This window comes from Callionymus lyra, chromosome 4 (genome assembly GCF_982586985.1).
Source record: "Callionymus lyra chromosome 4, fCalLyr1.hap1.1, whole genome shotgun sequence".
Lineage (NCBI taxonomy): Eukaryota > Metazoa > Chordata > Actinopteri > Syngnathiformes > Callionymidae > Callionymus > Callionymus lyra.
The window spans coordinates 17,586,833-17,610,120 of NC_141821.1; the positions used below are offsets into that span (position 1 = coordinate 17,586,833).

A 23,288-nucleotide genomic window follows, 5' to 3' on the forward strand; every position below is an offset into this window, starting at 1 on the left:
ACCAGCCTCAGTTGGTATTAAAGAAATATTGGCAGAACAAATATTGGATGTCAAGAAAACTGGCTGTGACTTAAATATATATCTGATGTGTATTTTATTTTGGCAGCTATTACATATATTTTTTTTTTTTTGGTAACACTTAAGAATGAGGAACACATATTAACTTTTAATAATCTACTTATTCACATGTGTATTAACAGCAAAATAGCCACTTCATATAACACCAGCATTATAAAATACTAACTCACATCTTGGAAATAACAAGTCACCAGAAATGTAAAAAAAAGTAATAAAATATTGGTAACACTTTAGAATGGGGAACACATATTAACGATTAATAATCTACTTATTCACATGTGTATTAACAGAAAAATTAGCCACTTATACTTAAGCTTTGGAACAATATTCCTCTCTGAGGCTTTTCCTTGATTTTCTGGAACTCCTGTGTTGTTCTCGGTGTTATCTTGACCTTTTAAGTATATATTTTATTGAGTATTGTTTTGATTGCTGAAGCGCTTTTTGACCCTGGTCTGGAAAAGGGCTCTATAAATATAAATTACTTACTTACTTACTACTTAACTAGTATAAGCTACTAACTCACACCTTGTTCATTGTGACTATATTCTAGCCTTAATAGCATGATAATTAAGAGTTACAGTAACTCTTAACAGCACCTTAATGACGGACTAATAACAAGGAATAAATAAGTAATTAGAGGTTAACTATGATGACTTTTCTTATTTTGATGTCGTTTTTACAGAGATTTTGTCATATACCAAGTGTGAAGAGAAGGTCACTTTAGAATTGGGAACATCTTCTTTGTTGTTAGGCCTCAATATTGGGTATTTGTGAAGCTAATAACAATAGTAGATTTATCTTCTTACCCAGTACAAATAATAGTTAAGATATTTGCCTTTATAACTGTCAAACACCTATTAATTACGCTGCCACTTTAGAATAGGGAACATATTCTCAATAATAACACTTATTTTGAGTAATAAGATATTAATACCTTTAAGGTATTTGCATATAATAAAGAGTTGTTGAGAAAAGCTAGTTGCCATCATAGTTAACCTCTAATTACTTCTTTATTCCTTGTTATTAGTCATTAATTAAGGTGTTGTTAAGAGTGAACTCTTAATTATCATGCATGGGTATTTGTGAAGCTAATAACAATAGTAGATTTATCTTCTTACCCAGTACAAATAATAGTTAAGATATTTGCCTTTATAACTGTCAAACACCTATTAATTACGCTGCCACTTTAGAATAGGGAACATATTCTCAATAATAACACTTATTTTGAGTAATAAGATATTAATACCTTTAAGGTATTTGCATATAATAAAGAGTTGTTGAGAAAAGCTAGTTGCCATCATAGTTAACCTCTAATTACTTCTTTATTCCTTGTTATTAGTCATTAATTAAGGTGTTGTTAAGAGTGAACTCTTAATTATCATGCTATTAAGGGTAGAATATCGTCACAACGAACAAGGTGTGAGTTAGTACCTTATAATGGTTAATAAGTGGCTAATTTGCTGTTAATACAAATGTGAATAAGTAGTTTATCAAAAGTTAATATTTGTTCCCCATTCTAAAGTGTTACCAAAATATTTATTCAGGTGAAAATTAACTTCTCTTTTGACCTCTTATTAAGTACAATGAGAACTTAAAAACATCTCTTTTGAATAAAAAAAAAAACCCAAAAAAGAACTATTAAAGTAATAATAGTAATAATCTATTTATAATTATCAATAGCTTACGCACGTATTTCAATGGTTTTAACGTCAGCAAGGTTTTTGACTTATGACTCATTTTCTATAAGAGGAAAAGCCATAATCTAAGTATCAACAGCATCTTAATTAACTACAAATACTATATTTGAGTAATTGTGTTATGGATGCTTTTAACACTAGTATATTTATCCTTGTTTACTTTAAAAATTGACGTAATATTAAATTACATTTCTCATTGTACTTGCACTTAATAAGGAGTGAATAGAGAGAAATTAGTTCTCACCAAAGTTAATCTCTAATTACTTCTTTATTTCCTGTTAATAATCAGTAATTATGGTGTTGTTCACTGTGAACTCCTTAATATCCTGCTATTCAGAGAAGAATATAGTCATAATGAACAAGGTGTGAGTTACTACTTTATAATGGTTCATAAAAGGTAAGTAAGTAATTTTTATTTGTAGACGCCTTTTCCAGACCAGGGTCACAAAGCGCTTAAACAATCAAAACAATACTCAATAAAAATATATGCTTAAAAGGTCAAGACAACACCGAGACAAACACAGGAGTGTCATAAAATCAAGGAAAAGGAAAAGGGTCATTTTCTTTGAATTCAGATGTATATAGATCGCGTATTAATAGTTAACATGTGTAACCTCTTTTCACCAAGTACTATCTACAGTATATCTACAAGGTCATATTTTCCTTAAACGGAACAGAGGGTAGAATTTACATAATAACAACACAATACAAATAAACACATGCATTTTATGATGTAGGCTGAGAATGAGCTTCTCCTCCTTGAAAGATAAGCAGCCGCCACTGCAGCAAGGTAATGTCACACAGTTACGGACGTGGAAGGACGGCAGAGGAAAAAAGGATACAGGAAGGACGGTGGCACTGAGTGAGAAGTGGATTCTTGAAGGCAGGTTACGTTTCCATGTTTCAGACGAGATCAAAAGACATCAAAGGCTCAAATTGAAAAATCCAAACCAATCAGAGCCAATCATTTACAAAGGTTCACTTATTTTTTAGTTGATTTTTCTTGTTTATTTCCACATTCATTTCACATTTTGCAGCCCTATAATTCCATATTTGTCACAGCTTTAATCCTCAATTAAAAATAATAACATTCTGAATGTCTACTTGATAATTAACTCAACCAGGAGAACTTGGCAAACTAAAAGTAGCCTCTATCTAAAATATCTCTCAGCAACAAAGTTGACCGGAATTCACCGGTTCTGAAATGTCTCCCAGCAAAAACAGATTTGTTGATATATATATTTCTCAGGGACTAAATCGTTGGAAGAAGGCAGAGCGAGGTGAGACTAGAGGGGATCGTACCACATCTGTTTGCTTCGGTCTAGCAGAGACACAATCACATTGGATGCCTGCAGGATCTGTCTGAGACTCTGTGCTGCTGTTGTTCCACTTCACCCTTGGGAAACCAATATGGGCCAATGTAGACTTAAGCAGGTACACGCACGCACAGAATCCCACCTCGCTATCAGCTTTACAAAGAGGTTTTTCTGTCATTGAAGCTACAACTTTCAGCTACCGCTAATAGGGAATTACATGATGCTACAGACAGATATTTTAAAACAAGAATCTATTTACAATCATCCCTTTTACATTTTAAAACAAGCCTTTAGGGGCAGAATTATTTCACTCCTGTCAAGGACAACTAATATGAAACCCAACTTTCCTGACTTACTCACATGTTTTCCAAGTCTTCCTCTCCAAGATGCCCTCATCATGACCATGTTTTGAAACTTATTACTTAATAAATTTCCCCTGTCTGAAATCTTGGAAAACGAGAGGTTACGAGAGCATAGTTCCTTGGAGGTATAGACTTCCAGGATTGATGATGCGCAGGGACACACCTCAATGTTTGACAAATCACAATAGAGTGGGCGTGGTTATGGTAACAAAGATTTAATCTCCAGAAAAACAGTGGGCGGAGCTTAAGCTAATTTTCTACACATACTGAGGAGTACAAAAGAAATCCAAGATCTACTTAAGAGACACTTAAATCAACACTATAGTCCCTTGACTGTTGTGTCCTACAGGCCTGGATGACTTGCAAAAGCAACAAGAATTATAAGAATGTATTTATCACTTTGCAAGTTGCTTTAGACTTTAAAATCACCTCAGAAAACTTGGGAAAAGCGTTTTAATTTTTGCAGAATAAGCTCTCTAGCCCCTCACAACTCTACGTTTTGTGTGGACCTCGGGGGAAACGGATTCCCCACCACTGGTGCAGATGATTGATGATCTCAGCATTGTTTTATTCATACACTTTTTCAACTCATCTGATGTATTTACATGTATGGACACATCCTTTGCTGTTAGGGGTGAGGGTCATTGAGGACTGAATAATTTACATATAGATAAGTGTATATCTCATAGACGAGTTCGAGAACTTATACTTTGACTTCTCGGTGACGGTTCATCAGGTCAAGGATAAGAGGAACAAGATGGAACTCTATGTAAATTCAAATGCGTCTAATTGCGATGACAATATATTTGATAAGAAATTTCAGAATATTTTAGACCACGTCGTACCGAACAATCCATACACACTTCTCCAGCCCCCCTTTCTCCTCAGATTTTCTTGGGCAGTTTGGTTTTATACTTGGGCAACAGCGGGGATTTCGATGCCAGAACCTTAATGTTCATTAAAATAAAAAAATAAAATGTTACTTTAAAACTCTTAGCCATCTTAAAACTTTTGACTTTGCCCAAATGCAACTGCACAAGTTTTGGCTTCTACTCATCATTCACTTACATCCAGTACTTGTCCGTCACCCCCAGCCTCCAAAATATGATTGAACACCCTATAAGTAAGTAGATGATTTAAAACGGCACTGGGCTGAGCACAATTTCCAATCACTGATTTCAACGTCCAAGTGAGAAATGGTACTTTAGTTTTCATTTAATGTCTGGTTAGTTTTCACATATATATTTTTGGGGGGTGCAGTGAGAGTTTTTTTGGGTAGCTGCCGCTGCTTCTGCTACTGTGCTCTGTATTCATGAAGGTGGCTGAGTGAGCAGTTCCACTTCTGTGGTGTTCATGTCACATATGCTTGGCAAATTTAGACACGTCCCAGCATGCAACTACACAGAGGATTCCTGTGTTTGCTTTTGTGCTATCTTGTGTGACTGACAAGCATGTAATTAAACCCAAAACATCACCATCTGCAATGATAGTAATTGTTGCTTTTCCTACGTGAGTCTGTATTCCAGCCAACAATGATGGCATTTAGGCCCATAAATAGCTGACTAATAAAAGTTAAATACCAGTCTGTTGTAGCTTCTGATATCCAGGATGTCACCGTGAGCTCTGCACATTCATGCTTGTTATGAGATGGATGGATGGATGGATGGATGGATGGATAAATTCTTATTCCTAGAAGCACCGGTTACAGATAAACAAAGTAACCAAAAGTGTAAAATACAATGTTGTGCAAACTTCTGGGAATATAAAGAAAATACAACAACATATAACAATAAAAAGGCAGAATGAAAATATACCAATATTAAGATACGTAAAATAAACTGTTAACAAAATGTAAAATTACAGAAGGCAAAAATAAAATCTGAAGTATACAACACGAAGATATAGACACAATATAATAGGTACAGAAGGCAGAAAAGATCAGATAAGTACAGTAAAAAACTTTGTTACTTGCATCAATCATCTGTCTTTAAACACATTTCAACTCGATGTTTAGGAAAGGTCGATAATGGAACAAGAAATATATTCTTTTTTTGTTGGCGTTCGAGATGATCTGGATCCGTTAATCTTTTAAAGGATGGTCCAGTCTGTGTTGAAGTGCTGTAAATCTTTAGCAAATCTTGAAACATAACTTGTGAAACGGCATGCAATACAATTTTGTGTTTTACTTTTGTTTTAAGGTTGTTAGACGCCAGGAAAAATTAAGAAAAGGTCAGAGCGGATGCATTTTCTGCTCCATCTTGCCCTATTTTCTGAGTAACAAAATATCTGTTCCTTAAATATAACAATGGGATTTTATCATAAAACGTATAAAAGGCTACTGGACTGAATAAGCACATTTTTTCGGTTTCATTATTTTCAATTGTTATTATTGGTGCACCACAAAATAAAAACAGCTATTATTGAAATATCATGTTTTCGGTTCAAGGTTGTAAATTGAAACGTCAGTGTCGAATTACAAGTGCAGTCTCGTACCATTTTACAAAAGAGCGAACGTATACATGCGTCGGCTGTGAGCTTCAGGCTGGTGATCAGGTTTTCTTTTCTCTAAAATCTCTGTGATTCTCCAAACAAACCAGCGTTGTGACAACTTTGTATCTATAATATTATATATTATATCTTGAGATTCACCATAGCTTCTTTTTTAAAATGAAATCAACCAAAGGCACCTTTCTAATGTTCGATTTATCTATGTTTGAAACTGACAGCGGTTGCTATGGCAATTTTCAGTCTCAAATTCAGCCTCATGGTTGGTTAGTTTTACTTCTATCTTGGATAATAAAATGGCTTCGTGACATCCTGATACCTGCGAACGTCACTTTCTTGACACGGAGACGACCACAGACAGAAGCCTGAGGGCAGGGCTATGTGCCTGCGCCGCTGTTTCACCCTCTGTTTTGGCCACTGTAAACAACATCATTGATTCATATATAGAATTCTATTGATGCTGCTCCAGGTAAGTTAAACCCTCAAAGGACGCATCAATATAAGTATTCATGTGAACACGGTCGTGAGAGCTTTAAGAAAAAAAGTCTCCTTTTCCAAAACTGATGTCATTTTCTCCGCCACATATTACATGTCGCCGAGGCTCACAAGCGGAGTATAAATACCAGCAGGAGAAGCTCCAGAACGTTTTGGGTGGAACTGGGTTGAAATTGTAGGGTTCGGATGAGCAGGACAGCGGCGAGATTCTTTGTGTGTACACGTGGTGTGCGTTTCCGTGGCTGTTCCTGTGTGATGTTTGTCCATCTCGGGGGAAAGTAATAGTTGTGGAAAAGAACGCTCAGTAAAGCTGCTCAAAACAAGTATTCCTCCAGACGTCTTGTGATCAGATCTTTCCAAAAAAACGACTTCTTTACCGTGAAAACATAAATGAAGTCTGAACATCTTTACACAAACCCAAAAATTGTCTAAATATTTTGTTGCTGAGATATGCATTTTTTTTTATTGGCATCATTATTAATGATAATCAATTCAAATAAAATGTTTGGCTGAAGGAACTCTTAACGACCCAGATGATCACAGAAAATAAACGATGAGAGGGTGTGAAGATTCCGGGAGGAAATGTGTGAATATCTGAGCTTTTTAAAAATAAAACGTTGGATGTTAATGTAAGGATTAGTCACCACGTCTGGGAAACAAGTCGACGGTTACAGCTGTAAAAAAGTCAAGTTGTACACATGTCGTAAACTCCCCGCAAAGGTAGTCATAAATATAAGGGCAGGCTGTGAAATGCACGGAGGGTTGTAAACTCCGTCAGGAAGAGCAGTGAGTCACTGAGTGCGAGACAAAGAGAGAACGCAAGCAAAACAGAAAACGACAAACAGCCCGCGTGCTCATTTGATTTGCGCTCCAATAGCCGCACTGGCCACAACAGATAAGACTTTCGAATCCATCTGATCCAAAAGTGTTTTCAATCCGCTCTCGGAGAAACACAAACATTTCTCCTCTCTGAATAAATCTGCCCTGTGAAGTGGAGGCCGTGGAGCGGAAAGAGACCTGCTGTGCCGCGTTGAAGCTTTGATGGTGATATCACGGCTGCATCTTCCTCACTGTCATCCTCAGCTGAGCCTCTTTAGGAATGAGCTGGACTTGAGATAAAGTATATGAAAGAAAATTGTTTATTTGATAGTATCCATTGTCATATAGTTTTCTGACCCATGTGTCTATATGTTTGTATATATATATATATATATATATGTGTGTGTGTATATATATATATGTCTTTGTATACATATATATATATAATGAAATAAAGTCTCAATTGTTATCTTGTTATCAAATTTGTTTGTGGTATCGTATGTGTTGTCTTTGGGGGGACAAGGTGAGAAACTTCATTTCATATATATTTCTGGAAGCCTTTGGAGGTTGTTCACCTACGGGGCCACCGGGTCACCTTGACCCTGAGATAACAGAAGGGTTAAGAAACACAAGCCAAAATTCGCTAGAAGTCATTTCAGCCAGCACTGGTGAATATAAAAGCACAGCAAGAATCAAGACTTTTTGTTGTTGTTGTGAATGGCATGTTGTGAATGTTATTACTGTTGCTAGCTTTGCAGAGGAGAAAGTGAAATAATATAACTAAAGAAAACCACCAAAATGCTTCTATTTTAGCCCAGTTTCTTAAATATGTTTGTCTGTTTTTTAAGCAGACAAACACAGACATATGCTCCTTTGGTGAAAGTCAATAAATATTAAACATTTTCTATGCATTTTCTAGCTTCAGTAGTTTCTTTGAAGGCAAATCAAACGTTTGCTGTTGGATTAACTGGCAGAAACGTTCATGTAAAGATCATACAGCTATTTATATACCAGAGAACAGAGAATATAATGCATGGCATTTTAGATAAGTAACGTGTATACTTGTGCCAACAAAACTTTTGTTAGACATTAATTAAACAGATAAACATCAAGGTCAAATTCAACAATTGAAGCCAACAATGTCCTAATAGTAACAGTGACAGAGTTTTCCTAATTTGTTATAATACTCCCACAATAACAACGTGGAGTCTGGCTTTTAGAAATGTGACATTCCTCCCAGAGTGCCCTTCAGCATGCTTGCAGAAATATAAGTGTTAAATCTACTTGATTTGTGTCGTCTACACCTGAACGAAGGGGAAAAGAGAAACAACAGAACGAGAAGAATTTTACAATGATTCATCTGGTCGACCATAGGGAGACCATAAAAGGAACACATCGACAGCCTTTGAGCCGTGGAAAGCGGGTCGTTTCTGGCCCCAAAGTCCAGTTTTTTTTCTTCTTTCAGGTGGATGAGGAATGTCTCAGCATGATGATGACATTCCACTTTCCATCATTCCGGCTTCTATAAATCTGACAAACCAAGCTGTATTTGGGACGATCCTTTTTTTCATGAGCGTGTGATGTGTCACGCAAACGAACACAAAGCCGATGTTCACGTCGGCGTCTATTCATTATGTATTGTGCGATCTGGCCATTATGAAGTCGCCGCTGAGACAAAATCAATAGCAGTGTTAATATGATCTTCTCCACACTGGTTACTGCAGGAGGACTTCAATTGATTAGCTAGCTGACACCTCCAGTCGCAGTTTGTTTGTCTGAGTCTGCTGTGGAATTAGTTGTTTTTTTTCTGCCCGTCTTGGAAAAATCATGCAAATGTATTCATTTCAAATAAAGGATTTAAAACGTGTCGAGGGTTGATGATAACAATAACGACAATGTTGCAGTTGCTTCAGATATGTATTTGAAAGTATTATTACTTTTGCTGAATTTATAGGTGGTTTACTATTGGTACCCACTTGGGAGGAGAAATCAATTGTATTTGTAATTACATGATAATGATATTTGTCAAGAAGCTCTCACTGTGGAGTTCCTATGTTTGCCCAGAGCAACTGTTTCCTCTCAAACCAAAGTATCATAACTATCGGGGATGTTTCAGATGTTTCATTTTTTTCAATTTTTATGATTGTTTTTTGATGCCAATTTGATTGATATTTGGTTGTTTAATGTAATGTGGATTTATTTGTTGTTGATTTGGACAATTTTGTTTAATTTCAAGTGTTTAAAAAAAAAATTGGATTTAAGGGTTTTTATACCTTAACATCTGATGTCGTACACGGATTGAGTCCCTTTCTTCGCCCACAAAACAAAATAAATGGATTTGAAATTATTATCAAATAACGGGCGTCCCCAAAACTGATTCCGTTCTAACTTTGAAGTAATTATTTTCACCTCTGATGAGGTATACTGAAGAAATTGTCCAAAATGTCTTCACTGTTTAGTGTTAAACAAGGATAATAGTTCTGGTTGCATCACTTTGTTTCCTTTACCTTTCATCAAAATGACATTCAACCTCATGTTTAGTTTCTGGGAGGTGAGTTCTCTCTCTGCTCCAAGACCTAGATGTGCTTGTGTGTTATCCATCACTGAACTCCCCGGTGACAAGTGTGTGTGTGTGTGTGTGTGTGTGCACATGTGCTGGCCTATGAGTATGAAATATGTTGCACGTGTGTAAGCTGGAGAAAACGATTATTAATGCCCTGGAGAAGATTTAAAGTTGAGAGAAAACCAAGAAAGCTCTTCCGCTTTTTTCCCAGTGGACTGGTTTGTGTGTGGTTATGAACTCTAGTGAAGATAAGATCCACCAGACATCGCTGTGCGGAGACGAACCAGCTTGTGTGTTTTCATATCATATTTTAAGATTTTTAAATCAAATTATTATATCAAAGTATTTTATTGTATAAAGGTATTTGAAACAGATTATAGTAACAACATTATTTGAATGGTATTTCCATATGAGTTGAGTTTGAAAATGTATTTCAATATAATATTAAATTGTCTGTATTGATTAATTTTGTTGAGATAAAATGCTATAAACTGATCTTTAACTATTACAGAAGAGTGAGTTAGTGATGTTCTGATGAAGCTTCATGAAGCAGTGTCATTATTTTCAGAGTCCACTAGATGGCGGTCGCTGCACTATTTTTCTTTGTTTTGAACAATTGTTCTATTGAAACATCACATCATTTTTAAACTGATGACACCACCTACTGACCTAAACAACATGACACTGTTTCATGAAGCTTCATCAGTCCGTCACTTGAGTAGACGATATCTCTCAGTGTGGGTCTTCGTGAAGACGTCACCCGGGTAAACAACTCTCTGCAATACTTTTTTTTTTTAGGAATTGGTGTATTCTGACGGTATATGGGCTACAGGAACCAAGCATAGAATGCAATAGACAAGAGATGAGAACAAAGTTCTATTAAAATCCTCTACCACACCAACCCTACCCAGCATGGTTAAGAATCTATTGGATATATGGATGCTAATGTAATTCAGTGCTAACACTGAAACAGGTAGTTGCAGGTAGAGTTAAAATCCACAGGCTAGAGCTGCTATAAAAAGTAGATATTGACGAAATATGTTAATGCTAAAAAAAGAATTATAAAGGTAGAAATAGAGTCACTAACATAGGCTGTTGAAATAACCTAAATGAAACTCGGAACTGACTTGCACAATCCACAGCATATGATCAAGAACATCTGCACCACAAAGAGTGATAGATCTTCAAATGGTAAATCCTGATGGGAATTAAAAAACATTGCCAACAATTAATCATCTGTTCCTCATCCTAATAGCAGAGTATCCTGAGAATTGTATTGGAATTCTTTCGTATATTTTTGAGTTATTTTCGTTAACAGAAAAAACACAATTACACAACCTCCCTGGCAAAGGTGATAAACTGACAAGGTCGACAAGAGGAATTCAACTTTCACGGTTGTCAGCTCAACTCATTGTGCGGAATGTGAAACCATTACTGCGTTGTCGTCACTCAACACAGCAACACAAAAAGACAATAAATAGCACGACTGTTCTTTGAATGATCTCCACTGAGTTTTCCCAACCCATCAATCTCTTGTGACTCTTAAGCAGAACCAGATTGTGTTTTTTAACCGGATTCAAATCGGTGAGGAAACCCTCAACAGAGGACTTGATTTCAGCGGCAGCAGGTAGATGACTAATAATTGGGACAACTGAACATTGTCAAGGAAAGGTAAATGAAAGTGAATCCTGCAAAAACAATAGTCTTACTAAAGTGAAGCACAACAGCTCGAACTGAGGAGAGAAGAGCAGGATGAGGGAGTGAAAAACATGCACTGGCTGTCACTTCCCCTTCCAAGCGTGGATGACAGGTGTTTTGTATTATTCTGTGGCTCAGCAACGCACATCCGCTCTGGCTGAATTGTGGACTGAAATTTCAAAAACCCCTAAGGTCGCAATGTTCACACAATGGAAGGTAAACTTATTCTTAGAAAGAATGAAATGGAAAAAAAAAGAGAAAGTATAAATCACGAGTGCATTGTGGGTGCTTTTGTCATTTTTCTTTGTCAGAGTTGCTCCTGACCTTTAAACTCCAGGTAATTGTATAGTTAAGAAAATGTTTTGTATCCTTAGCAACTCACCGTGCATCGTGACAACACGTTTTAATACAAGATATTTTATTGCATGTAATTAGTGAAAACTGATTTCCAATGGAACAATTGAAAATATTTCTTTAATTACCAAGTTTTTCTTTGTCATTAAAAGGACTTTTTGAGCAACTTGTTTTCGGGTCCCCCCCCCCCCCTGACCTGCTTGCCTTGGGTGACCCCACGAGGGGCATGAAGCCCACAACAGCATACCTCCCTGGATAAGTTGTTCGGTATAAAATATATTTCTCCATATCTGACGGTTGTTGAAAAGTTTTTTGACTGCGACAGTGACTTTGACTAGAATGACAGAAATAATCAAACTAAGTTGATAAAATATATTGACCATAAAAAACTCCTGCTTTTGTTGAGATTTTCTACCATTGACTAGTCAATGTCAAGGTGTTTCAGCTGCCGAGGTACAACTTGATAGAGTTCTAAAGTGAAATGACTTTATGCTTGTGTCTGAGTGAGATCGAAACTCGAAACAGGAGAAAAACTGAAGAATACCAGCTGGCCTTCCTTTTAGGATAAAAATCAATTTTGTCGTGTTTTCAGATGGTGTTTGAAATGTCTGAACTTTTAAGGGGTTACCGTGAATTGAAATGTGCACGTTGATTCATGGTCAGAATGTCGGTGACATTTTCTGCTCGACTATCAACAGCTTGACCACGTGGGTTTAGAGGCACACATTCAGAAGGCTACTTCTTAACCAGAAGTTAGGATCGGTTCCATTCAAGGCTCTTAAACCGAGGCTAAGTCATCTCATTGGGTTCATGACCTCCTGTGGCTCCAAAATGGTTGAATCTACTCGGCATCTTGAATGTCACTTGCATGTCACACCATTATTTGTCTTTCTTGAGAACAGACATTGAGTTTGGATTATAAACAGATCATCGAATGATTATAACATGTCATCAATGAACCCAGTCTTGGGTTCTTAGATCTGTTTCAATGACTTTTATTGCTGCTTCTACAACATGTTGACAGAGATGCAGATGCTTCAATGAGTTTACTCACTCAGCTGTCGTCTGCTTCTCAGCAGGCGAATGTTTGCTTCTGCTTTTAGACTGCATGAATCATTCCAGATAATAGCGCTGCATAAATGATTAAAAAGTCATGATATAGACAGTCTAGACTGCTACTCGATCTACTGCCGCTAAAATGGAACTCACGAGCAGATTTTTGTTTTTCTTAGAGGAGCAGATCCACCAGGAATATGAACATGAAGCAGATTAAATTAAGTTATGTTCCTGTATCCGGGTGGTTTGAAACTGTATGACTACTGGGATTCAATAGTAGAAGTTCAGGACGGTCAGACCGGTAACTACAGGGAGTGTGTTATCTTTTGAAAGAGGTGTCTGTGGATCAGAATCTACTGATGGTTCCTCACACACGGTTCAGGACCAGAGGAGAGAAATCCTTCCAGACTGTTGCTCCTAAGCTTTGGAACGATCTTCCTCTCTCTCTGTGTTTGATGGATCTACTGACTCCTTCAAGAAACATCTTAAGACATTCTTATTTGTGCAGACTTTTTCCTACTATGTTTGTCACTGTGTTGTTTTGTTCTTTTAACGTTTTCTTATTTGTATTTTTTTTATTGTTTAAGCGCTTTGTGACCTTGGTTTGAGAAAGTGTCTTTACAAATAATTATTTCTTATTTACTTACCAGATGTGCATCTTTAGATGAGCCAAATTTACATGAAATTAATGAAAGTAGTTTTTTTCTATTTCCACCTTCCATAAAAAATGTTTTTTTGGTCATATTTCTTCATCATTCTGTAAATTTCCCCAACAAGTAATGTATTTAACCCTATGTAAAACCAAAGCATATACTTCTTTTGAAAATGTTCTTTACTTAGACATTATATCTGATCTATATATGATATGTTTCAGGGTGTCATTGTAATAGACGTACCATGTCATGACTTAATGGTAAAACCCGGTAAACTTTCCAAGAAAACAAGTCCATGTTGTTGTTCACAATAATTAAGAAAGTGTATATTTATATCAACAGAGACATCAAAAAAGTGCTCTATCAACACTTCAATTAAAAGTTTTCATCTTCTTAAAAAGTAAAAATTATGACAAAAAAGGCACTAGTTTCATGGATCAACCCATAATGCCATGTAAAGCAGGGGTTTTCAACAGTTTTTGCACAACAGACAGTATTGTGAATGGACTATATACTGACCTTTAGATAAAATCAGTACAAATAAATCCTATAAAGTTTGCGTTGCACTTATATTCCCTAGTTTACAGGTTTATTTTTTAATAAATTTGACTTAAACAATCGTATTGACATGTCAAGAGCCACAAGCTCATTTTAGTTCAGAAAAAATACCGTCTTTTTGCCCAAAACAAAACACATTTCAGACAGTAATAACCAATAATGATGTGGTAAATAATCCATCACTGACCAGTACAGGTGTATAGAATAGATGGCCTATTATTGGGTGTTGTGTTAAAAAATCCCCAGCATCACTTTCCCTGTGATACTCAGCTCTGAGTTATGATGAGAGTTTGCGACCAAGCTGTTATTTTGGCTGCATCAGCCATTTTACAGAAGAACAAAGAGGAGGGACATGAACAATAGCCAGTTATGGAATTCTTGTATTTCCTCGCCACCATTAGCAGCAAAGCCGCTCCGTTATCTTTTACGCGGATATCAACAATGGAATGATCACATGTATGGACTCCAGCAGATGAATTCCTCGGTAGGAAATCTTTAATCTCGCCACGGACAAGAACATAATCTACAACATGGGGCAGACGTGAAGCTCTGAAACAAGCTTTTATTTAGAAGATATATTTCTCACTCTTATCTGTGGTCATGAATTTAAGCCGTACATCAAGACGATGACTCTAACAAGATTTGATGTTTGTCGTCTACCCCCAGGTTTGTCTCGCCAATGTTTCTGGCCCCTGAGGCCTGAGGGGAAGTGAGCCAAGCCCTGGCCCCCATGGGACACCTCAGTAGCTGGCATGCACTGCTGCTGCTGCAGTGCGTGCTGGCTCTGTGGCCTGGCGCTGTTGTCGGCCGGAGAGGTCCCGTGCTCCTGCCGGAATCCCCCTGTTACAAGACGGAGCACCCACTCGTGCCACACTCAGGTAGGAACACTGTTTATCGTGAACGTCCTCCTTAATACTGTTGAGCGCTCACCCATGTTTGAATGTTTGTCAGAACATCAGTAAATAAACATGATCATTATTATTGTTCAAATCCCCACTTTAGCAAAGACTTCAATGCCGGCAAATTATTTTGACTATATTTTAAAATGAGCACAGAGACGGGCATGAGTTGACGGGAAGATGGAAAAAGTACTTTGAAGAGCTAATGAATGAGGAAAATGAAAGGGAGCAAAGGGTAGAAGAGGTGACTACTGTGAACCGTGAGGTAGCAGAGATTAGTCAAGGTGAAGTGAGGAAGGCATTGAAGAGGATGAAGAATGGAATAGAATAGAATACATGTGTGTGAATAAGAGGAACCTTTCGTGGAACCATGAGGCTACAGGGAGTGGAAATGAAGAAGGTGGAGAAGTATTTAGGGTCAACAGTCCAGAGCAGTGGAGAGTGTGGAAAAGAGGTGAAGAAACATGTTCAAGCTGCTGGAATGGGTGGAGAAAAGTGTCAGGAGTAATGTGTGATAAAAGAGTGTCAGCCAGAATGAAAGGAACGATATAAAAAACAGAAGTGAGACCAGCGATGCTGTATAGAGACAGTGACACTGAGGAAAAGGCAGGAAGCAGAGATGAAGATGTCGAGGTTCTCTTTGGGAGTGACTAAGATGGATAGGATCAGGAATGAGTCAATCAGAGGAACATGTCAGATGTTTTGGAGATAAGGTCAGAGAGAATGAGATGGTTTGGTCGTGTACAGGGGAGGGATTGTAAGTATATTGGTAGAAGGATGCTGGGGTTGGAACTGCCAGGCAGGAGGTCTAGAGGAAGACCAAAGAGAAGGTTTATGGATGTAATGAAAGAGGACATGGAGTTGGTTGGTGTGAGAGAGGGGGATACAGAGAACAGGGTTAGATGGAGGAGGTTGATTCGCAGTGGCGACCCCTGAAGGAAAAGAAGAAGCTGTTATATTTTCAATTTGTTATTTTATAGTAAAAAGCAACCCTATTTAATTCGCCACCTTTTCCAATGTCAGCGCTATAAAATTAATGTTTCTTATTCCAATAATACAAATATGTTTAAAACTATAGGCATTGACCTTCAAACCTTTCCAATGTCTTAGCTAATTATTTTTCTATTAACATTTTAACATTTGTACTAACTCAACAATAACAGGAACAACAATGATTCCTCTCCACATTCATTCTCATCACCGTCCTTGATGGTGACATTTTATGTGTTTAACTGCAAACACTGAAGATAAAAGAAAAAAAAAACTTTCAAAAAGTAAGTGTTGGTTTTTCACTTTTGTTTGTCACTCTGAGATTGTTTTCTTTCCAAAGCTCACATCTGCTTTATTGTCTGATGGAACCAAAGACAGATGCTGAACCAAATATAAAGTATTTTGTTCGTTTGGCACAAAGTAGGAAACATTTAAAAAAGTCCCTCAGTAGGAGCTTCTCGCTGCTAGTTTACGTATTGTTAGGATACATTTCTTTGTACCACAAACATGGTCCTTGCGTTTTTTAATTATTTTCTACATTCATCACTTAGAATTACTTTACATGAACTGATCCACAGTATGACATCAAGCAGCTATTTAATTTAAGGTTTTTTTTTCTAGTTTTTAATGAATATTATTATTGCTATTAAATCTGATGATCACATGGACATTTTCCAGTTAAATGTGATTATCTTTCTTAGCCCAGTGGAACTTTTAAATAAAGTATTTTCAGTGTCACGTTTCATCATCTCATTCCATCTTGTTTAGTAGAAACTACACTACAATACGTTTCCAGGGAAAATGAAAGAGTATTGATGGTAATCAATGCAGACTGCAGCACAGCAAAAATGTCATTGAGCTGTTTTTGGTCCAGCAGTCAGATTGCATTCTGTCTGGAGAGAAATTGACTGGAAGTCCAAGGTCAATGCAAGTTGGCAAACGCATACACACACACACACACATATATTCTATATATATAAAGAGACGGGACTACATTTCTTATCTTCCTCACTACAGCTTGGGGCTTTACCTTTTATTATTCAGGTCAAACTCTAAATAACTCGGCAGTTTCTGATTTAAAGTACCTTCTTTATGCCAGTGTTGGCGCCTGAAAGCTGCTGGGTTTGTCCCGTCTGTGTGAGTTACGACAAGTTTACCCTTCATCAAGTGGGTTATTGCTAAGGCTTCTGTTTAGTCAGTGATATTTAGGTTTGGCATTTAAACCAGTGATTAGAAGCAGCTATTTTCACCAAATGAAACAAACAAAGATAAAGTGTCTCTATGTTGGTCTAAAGGTTCGGCTCTTGTTCTAAAGGAAATAGCTGAGTTAGCAGAACTACATCAATGAAAGATGCATAACGTTACAAGGATGTCCCATGTCTTATGTCTTCACCTTGTCTGTGATTGTCAAGAGACTTTGAAAAGATTCTTAAAGATGGGGTAGGTGACCTTGGATAACACTTAGAGCTACATCTTAGTTCAAAAGTTCAAACCACTTTACTCAGATCCCTGAAGCTTTAACTCCAGACCTGACGCATCAAGTCCACAAGTTGACGGGTAACTAAAAACAAAATCATAATGAACTTAAATGACGTTAATGATTATTGTTTTTTTTTCCTTTTTTGATGATGTGTCAAACAGCTAATGCAGTGAGAATGAAAGGGGCGGGACAGATGAGGGTTTAGTTTGGTTGACCTATTAATATACAATCATTTACACAGGTTTATTTAAATAATTTGACAGTGTTTTATTGTACAAAATCAATATTTCACAGATGAATAAAATGTATTTTCCGTAATTTTTTTATGGTTTGATAATTTGGGTTATAAATGGTGATTTGTACTGATGGGCCAATGAAGCTTCATAAAACAGTGTCATGTTGTTAAGAGGTCAGTAGGTGGCGCCATCAGTTTAAAAATGATGTGATGTTTCATCGGAACAGTTGTTCAAAACAAAGAAAAATACTGCAGGGACCGCTATCTAGTGGACTTTGAAAATATTTTACACTGCTTCACGAAGCTTCATCAGAACATTACAAGTGATTTGAGTATTTTAGGAAAACATTACCTTTACCTAATGTTTCGGAACCTGATTGACAATAAATTATGAAGTAAACAAAAAATGGTTAAAGAAAAGAAAGACATTGTGACTTCAAGGTCTGTGAATATTTAAAGAAAAGGAAAACCAAATTAATACTTGACCTTGATCTTGATCTTTAATATTGTATTTTTAAGCCTTAAAAAGGTCAAACCCCCTTCTTCTGTTTCTCAGTGTCAGCTGACCAGAGTCTCACAAACTTGTAGGTTGAAGTCTGTGTTCACATGTCTAGTTTTTATACATTTCTATTCAGTTTTAATCTCACATTTTCACATGGAGATATGTACACAAGTACTTATATAGATGTTTATCTCTGTCTTAACCTTTACACTGATGTGTGAAAAGAAAAACTACCATGTTGCCGAGGGGACTTCCTGGTGTACATTAGAGGTCAAGTGTTCATTATGAGTGTAATTGAAAGTTTTCCCAGCATCCCTCAGCAACTTGGCCCCGTCCAATGTGGTATTATTTGGTTGACTTCACACTGTCATTTGAAAGGGGTATGGGAGAGGAGCAGTGATCCATGTCAAGTCAGATGATGCTTTTAGAAGCCGAGAGATTGTTTGTCTAGAAATGAATATTCTCTCTCGTCTTATTTTGACCAGCAGTGTCACTTCATGTGACATATTCATACCACAATTCCCTTTAGTATTTCAATTAATGTAGCTTCCTTGATAATAATAGCACCAAACTTCACGTTCATGACGGATTTTTTTTTGCTGTAATGCATTTTTAAAAGCTGTCGCTGCCACGACCAGGAATTTCAAACACAAAGCCTGAGTGAAAGGAAGTGCCTTGATAAACCTTTTATTCTCCTTTGAGAACACTTTGTGTTCCATGTAATGACGTGTAATCCCTGGTTGTGGTGCAGGATGCTGCCACGGCTCCCCTTTATTCAGCTGGAATGACTACAAACACATGATCCCAGTTGATCACGGCAGAGCCGCCCACTCTACCCTAGAAAACCTCATGCCCCTGGACATGTGCAGACAGCCCCAGTGAGCCGCAGTGTTTAGAGAAGAGCATCGCTTCAGTGAGTGTTTGTAATTAGGATCTGTCTGATTGTTTATCTTGTTGAATGGACCTGGAAAATAATTAAGAAGAACATTTAATGTTGCAGTGTATAAAAAAGAATACAACAATAATATAGTATAATCCAACAAGCCATTAAATGAAGAAACAAACTTTATTAAAGCAGAACTAGTTAAGATTTTATTTTTCATATTTTCTTTGATGATTAGCTTAACTTTGAACAGCAGTTGAAACCCTCTAGGCCTGCATAGAAGGTCAAAACATTCTGATCAAAACACAGGCTGTTGCTCCTCTGTGTTTGATTTAAAAAAACATATTAAGACTTTCATTTTTAAATGATCTTGGGACGCCTTGTGTCCAATATCTTTCATTTGGACTTCATCCCTCAAAGCTTTGGCTCTGTGAGGTTGATTTAAAAAGCGACACCCAAGTGGGAAGGACCTATGATAAGTCTTCTTTTTCTCCTGTAGTCAAAATCATGTGAAGGTCATTTCACTAGGAGATGGTACTGATGCCACTATAAGAAAGTGGTAGAACACAACATAACCCAAACCATGGCTACAGATACTTCTGGACATCCCTTAGGGATGTTGATGAATTTCCTTTAAAGTAATGTTCGAGTTCTTTCTGTAGCCACTGAGGATTTTCCCAACCCTTCTTTGGCTTACACAGTTTAAATTCAGTTGAATTTTCTCTTTTATGTATCGTTTGACAGAGGCCGCGAGTCATATGGAAGGGCCACAAACGACCCCTGGGCCTGATTTTCGGACAGCCCTCCTTTCATCAAATCCACTTTAAAGCTTCTGACAGCGAGCGGCGTGACTAGTCTGCGGCTACGGCTCTCTATGAAAAATATACAATGCATTAGAAAAAGTAGAGTCTCAAACCCCATCATTGGACTCCAAGGCCAAGTGTGAGGCAGCGATACCGTTTCCTCTGCTTATGTGACTGTGGCTTGACCGTGGAAGGGTGTGCCTCACATGGTCTGACCAAACTGGAGAAGGTGGTTTTCTGACCTCTGGCTAAAGGACATTTAGAGTGCTATGCATGTGATACAGTCTGTGTTTTTGTTATTTGTACGACTCTTTCTTGTGTCCATTTAAAAGCATATAATCCTAGGAAAGTGTGCGTTGGTGTGTGTATGTATATACACTGTATATATATATTTATATTTATATAAATATAGTCTTAACAGCAGTGACACACTGAAAGCCTATCACCCAAAATATACCCTTTAAAGACTGTTTTTTGAGTCTTTAATGAAGTTCGGTTTAATAACACAGATTTCACGAGCATTGCATCTCATTCGTCATATTGTCATTACTCTTGCGTCGGACGCTGCGGCTGCTGCTGCCGCCCAAATCCTGTCTGCCGAGGATCAATTAAGTGCTATCAAATCCTTTTTCTGTCCTTTTGTCCGGTAAAGCATGAAGCAGAGTGATTCCGTGTTCTATTCTGGGGTGCGGGGCTGTGGTTGAGGGGCTCTAGTTTGTCTGTGTATTGAATTATGGCTCCGACTGCTCCCTAAATTGTCAGCCCGTGTGTGTCTGTCTCTGCAATAGTTCATGTGATCTTGCTTCTGATCCGCTGCCAGTCCTCTGATTCAGACAGCTGTTGCACAAGCATGGAGAGAATGTGATTATATTCCCAGATGCAGTGAAATTAGGAGCGATTTAAGCACATGTGGGCGCAGCTGTAAATTTATGGATTTACTATTTTTAAAGATGTTATTAACGTTTTCATGGGCCTAAGGTCGTGTTGGTTTACATTGAGCGGATAAAACTGCTTATTTCTTTCTGGTATATGGGATTAATAAAACCTGTGAAGGGAAATCTTTAAATTCGATCACATCCCCCCAAAGGGAAGTAAACACAATAGCCTCATAACTAAGTTTATTTAAGGTGATGATTCTCTAAGTATTGCGTATTCAATTCTCCCAAAATGTTTCATCGACTCGCAGCTTTTGCATCCAAAATAAATCAAGTTGGGCATTAAACCTCCGTAAGCATTCATAAGCAGCTAAGAAAAAAGGCTCAAAGTCGAACACACAAAGTGTCCTCAGCCTCCTGACAAAAGGAAATAAATCCTCCGAGTGCTTTTGTGTTCAATTAGTACCGTTTGTTCCCTTCGCACATCAACACTGGCCACTCTCCCCTCGCTCGGTCCCGCTCACATACATGCACACTCACTCGCTCAATATCCCCGTCAGCAAGCCTCCCTTCGGAGTCTGTGAGATTTATAGCGAGAAGCTGGGTTTGTCAAGCTCAGCCATCCCCCGGGTAGTGTCAGCGACACATTTGTATGCCGGGGATTCTCTGGATGTCGTCGAAAACAACCCCAGCGCGGCTAACGGATCGGCTCATCCGAAACTTTGTGCCTCCCTCAAGAATAAGCAGAGCAGCCGCTGCTAACCAAAATGAAATCTTGGGGGGGAAGTTGGTCGTGGTCTCTTAGACACCACTTCCACCTTGGATAATGAAAATATATTAGTGGACAGAATTTCATAGGCAAAGAAAGGGGCTTGTTTTCCTCATGGAGCACTTGTGTTTATCGCTGCAGACCAAAAAAAAACAGTGATGCCTCACAGCAGATAAAATTCTCATGTTTGAATCAACAAAGTTTGGTCGAGTCGCATCTGCCAGATGCGTCCAATCCCTCTTGTTTAAATCACTTAAAAAGCAAAACATTTATTACTTAAAGGCTCTTTTTAATGGCCTTTATGGATACTTTGCTTATATCCCAACAGAAAGTGTTGAGGGAAGTTAGTCAAGCTGTCACAAATTTCATTTGGGGAGGACTTGAATAAAGTCGGCTAAAGTCCAGTCAACTGGATATACTACTTTTTAAGGAGCCACACAGAGAAGTGTTAAAAGTCGAGTATGGGGTCGGAAATGTTGAAACTTATATACATTTAGAGCAGAACAGAATTTGAACCAGCAGAGGTGTATGCACCATAACAATCTGGAATAAAGAATCTTTACTGACCCCGTAGGATTGTCCCCTGGATGCCACCTCACCAGAAATGTGTCCTTCCTGTCTAGAAGGAGAGACGCAGCACTTCTACTCAGAAACTCTGCTGGATGACTGAACTCATCGTCGCATCCAGGAAGATTGGTTTCTTGTATCTAAGATGATTTTCTTCTATCTTTTTTCTTTTCTCAGCACCATCAATTCTGTCGCCAAATCGATGGTTTGATGTAGAATATGACATAGGTGTGTGATTAAGTGTCTTCATGACTTAAAATACAGTAGCAACCTTTCAGTTGATCTCACTCCAACTACTCTACGTTTAAACAAGACTGCAGGAGGAAGAAAAACAAGTTGTGCTCATTCTCTTTGAACCATTGACACTCTGCATAACAATTCAATTTTATTTTATTTAAAGACTCTTATCATAACAAGGTTATCTCGAGAAACTTTACAGTTTAAGTGAGATTATATTGGAGAAAAGAAAAACTGTTAAATAATGAGTAAATCACGGTGTGGCAGTGGTTGTAAAAAAAACCTTCCTCTTAGAAGGCAGAAACCTCAAGCAGAACCAGACTCAATTCCTGGCTTGAAGGGGCCAACCAGACCAAATGATCAGAGATCCTTAAGGCTTCGTACTAAAACCCCTTTTTACCCTTCCTTTGTCTTTTCGAAAGAAGTACTGAAAAAAAGTCCTGTGAAGATGTTGAGAAAAATATTTGCGACAAACCTCTTTGGGTTCAACTCAAGAATCGTAATTTTGTTTGCTATCCTCAGGGCAACTACCTCAAATTTTCAATGAAATAAATATGACGCTGTTAACTACATGACACTGTTGACAGTAAGATTGAACATCTTCACCAATGATGAAGGCGGCAGAATGGGGATGCAACCCATGTCAGTAAAATTAATGATTTACTGGCCTCAACTAAAACTATCATATAACCATATTGTAGACACTCAGTCCTGGCGGCTTAGTGGCCTCGCTATCCAATTGGTCAGGGGTTAAAGGGTTGGGCGCCATGAGAAGAGGCATGCTGTGGATAATGTGTCAGTGTCTGTCTGGTGAATGTCTCTCTCGTGTTTTCACATGCCTTTGCGACTCTGTCCGCTAGTTCAAGGACAGTTGCCATGAACTGCTGACATGAA

The 23,288-nt window shown here is 37.7% G+C and overlaps 1 protein-coding gene across 2 annotated transcripts in view; it reads left to right on the forward strand.

Moving 5' to 3' along the window:
- sema5a (sema domain, seven thrombospondin repeats (type 1 and type 1-like), transmembrane domain (TM) and short cytoplasmic domain, (semaphorin) 5A) overlaps positions 1–23,288 on the forward strand; it is a 115,981-nt gene that overhangs the window by 15,961 nt on the left and 76,732 nt on the right. For both annotated transcript variants that reach the window (XR_015710895.1, XM_087788993.1), the window contains exon 2: positions 14,821–15,032. Coding sequence is in view for 1 of the 2 variants with exons in the window: in XM_087788993.1 (XP_087645119.1) it covers positions 14,885–15,032 (148 nt within the window). In the remaining variant the exon portion in view is untranslated. The remainder of the gene's footprint in view (positions 1–14,820; positions 15,033–23,288) is intronic.